This window comes from Brachypodium distachyon, chromosome 3 (genome assembly GCF_000005505.3).
Source record: "Brachypodium distachyon strain Bd21 chromosome 3, Brachypodium_distachyon_v3.0, whole genome shotgun sequence".
Lineage (NCBI taxonomy): Eukaryota > Viridiplantae > Streptophyta > Magnoliopsida > Poales > Poaceae > Brachypodium > Brachypodium distachyon.
This window is the reverse complement of record NC_016133.3, coordinates 30,701,155-30,702,512: the sequence shown is the minus strand read 5'-3', so window position 1 is coordinate 30,702,512 and position 1,358 is coordinate 30,701,155. Positions and strand designations below refer to the sequence as shown.

At 52.4% G+C, this 1,358-nt stretch overlaps 1 protein-coding gene across 1 annotated transcript; it reads left to right on the top strand.

Annotated features, from left to right (window-relative positions):
• Positions 1–321: 321 nt before the first annotated feature.
• LOC100846322 (40S ribosomal protein S17-2) lies at positions 322–1,092 on the top strand. The gene has a single exon (XM_003574029.3). It carries the CDS (start codon positions 436–438, stop codon positions 871–873), a length of 438 nt encoding a protein of 145 aa, XP_003574077.1. The 5' UTR covers positions 322–435; the 3' UTR covers positions 874–1,092.
• The last annotated feature ends 266 nt before the right edge of the window (positions 1,093–1,358 follow it).

The following is a 1,358-nucleotide window of genomic DNA, read 5'->3' as shown; positions in this document are numbered from 1 at the left end:
TGTATCGACTCCTTTCTTCTGTATCTAGGCAACTAGGAAGGAACAAAGGCTATGTCGATATCAGCCCATGTTTTTTTTTTTAGAATCCGATATCAGCCCATGCATACTCCTTCCTATTCGACCTAAATAAAATGAGTAAAGGGAAAGAGGCCCAGAACGATGTAAAGCCCAACAAGGCTGATCGCCAAAACAAAAAGCCCAACAAGGCTATGTCGATCTTGTGCGCCCATCGCCAAGCGAACGGTTGAAATCGGCCCTCCACCTCGAAACCCTAGCTCGCACGAGGCCGATTCCCTTATAAGAGGTTCCCCTCTCCCGTCGCCCCCAAACCCTACCAGTATTCGCGCCGCCGCCACCTCCTCCGCTTACTAGCGCCCAGCCGCCGCCGCCGCCGCCGCCGCCGCCGGAGAAGAGGAGGGAGCAGCACCCGCAGCCATGGGTCGCGTCCGCACCAAGACCGTGAAGAAGACCTCCAGGCAGGTGATCGAGAAGTACTACTCGCGCATGACCCTGGACTTCCACACCAACAAGAAGGTGCTGGAGGAGGTCTCCATCCTCCCGTCCAAGCGTCTGAGGAACAAGGTTGCCGGCTTCACCACCCATCTCATGCGCCGCATCCAGCGCGGACCCGTCCGCGGCATCTCCCTCAAGCTGCAGGAGGAGGAGCGCGAGCGCCGCATGGACTTCGTCCCGGAGAAGTCCGCCCTGGAGGTCGACGAGATCCGCGTCGACAAGGAGACCATGGAGATGCTCACCGCCCTCGGCATGGCCGACCTCCCCGGGGTCGATCGCGCCCCAGAGGTCACTTCCTCCGCCCCTGCCTTCGGAGGCCGCCAGCCGTTCAACGGCCCCCGCGGCGGCAACCGCTCCTAGGTTCCTCGCCACATCGTCAATCATCTTATCGCATCGCCTAGTTCTGCTCCTATGTTTTATCTGTTTTAGATCTGCTGTTCGTTATGTGGCAAGTAAGGTTTTGAACTTGATACTTTGAATTTGAGGTGTTTTGATCTGCGTATGGTGGACATGTGATCTGTTTATTGCACCGTTAAATCTTAAGTAATCCGATATATTACTATTGAGTGTTAATGTTCATCTGATTTCTGTCACGCTCATTCTACTGGTTGCTGGTATGGCCGAATTATTCATATGGGTTTATGCATGTCTGTAATTTTCATGTTGATCAAGGAGGCCATGTAAGACGTTTGTCTATCTAGGCAGATAAGTTTGCCAATGATGTTTTGGTATAAAATTGGTTGATTGCATTAGGCTTGGCGTCATGGTTAGTACTCTTATTGTGTTGTTCAGGTTTATTTGATCAAATCTGGCTTTTATGTATGTTCTTTTGCTTGGAAAGCAAG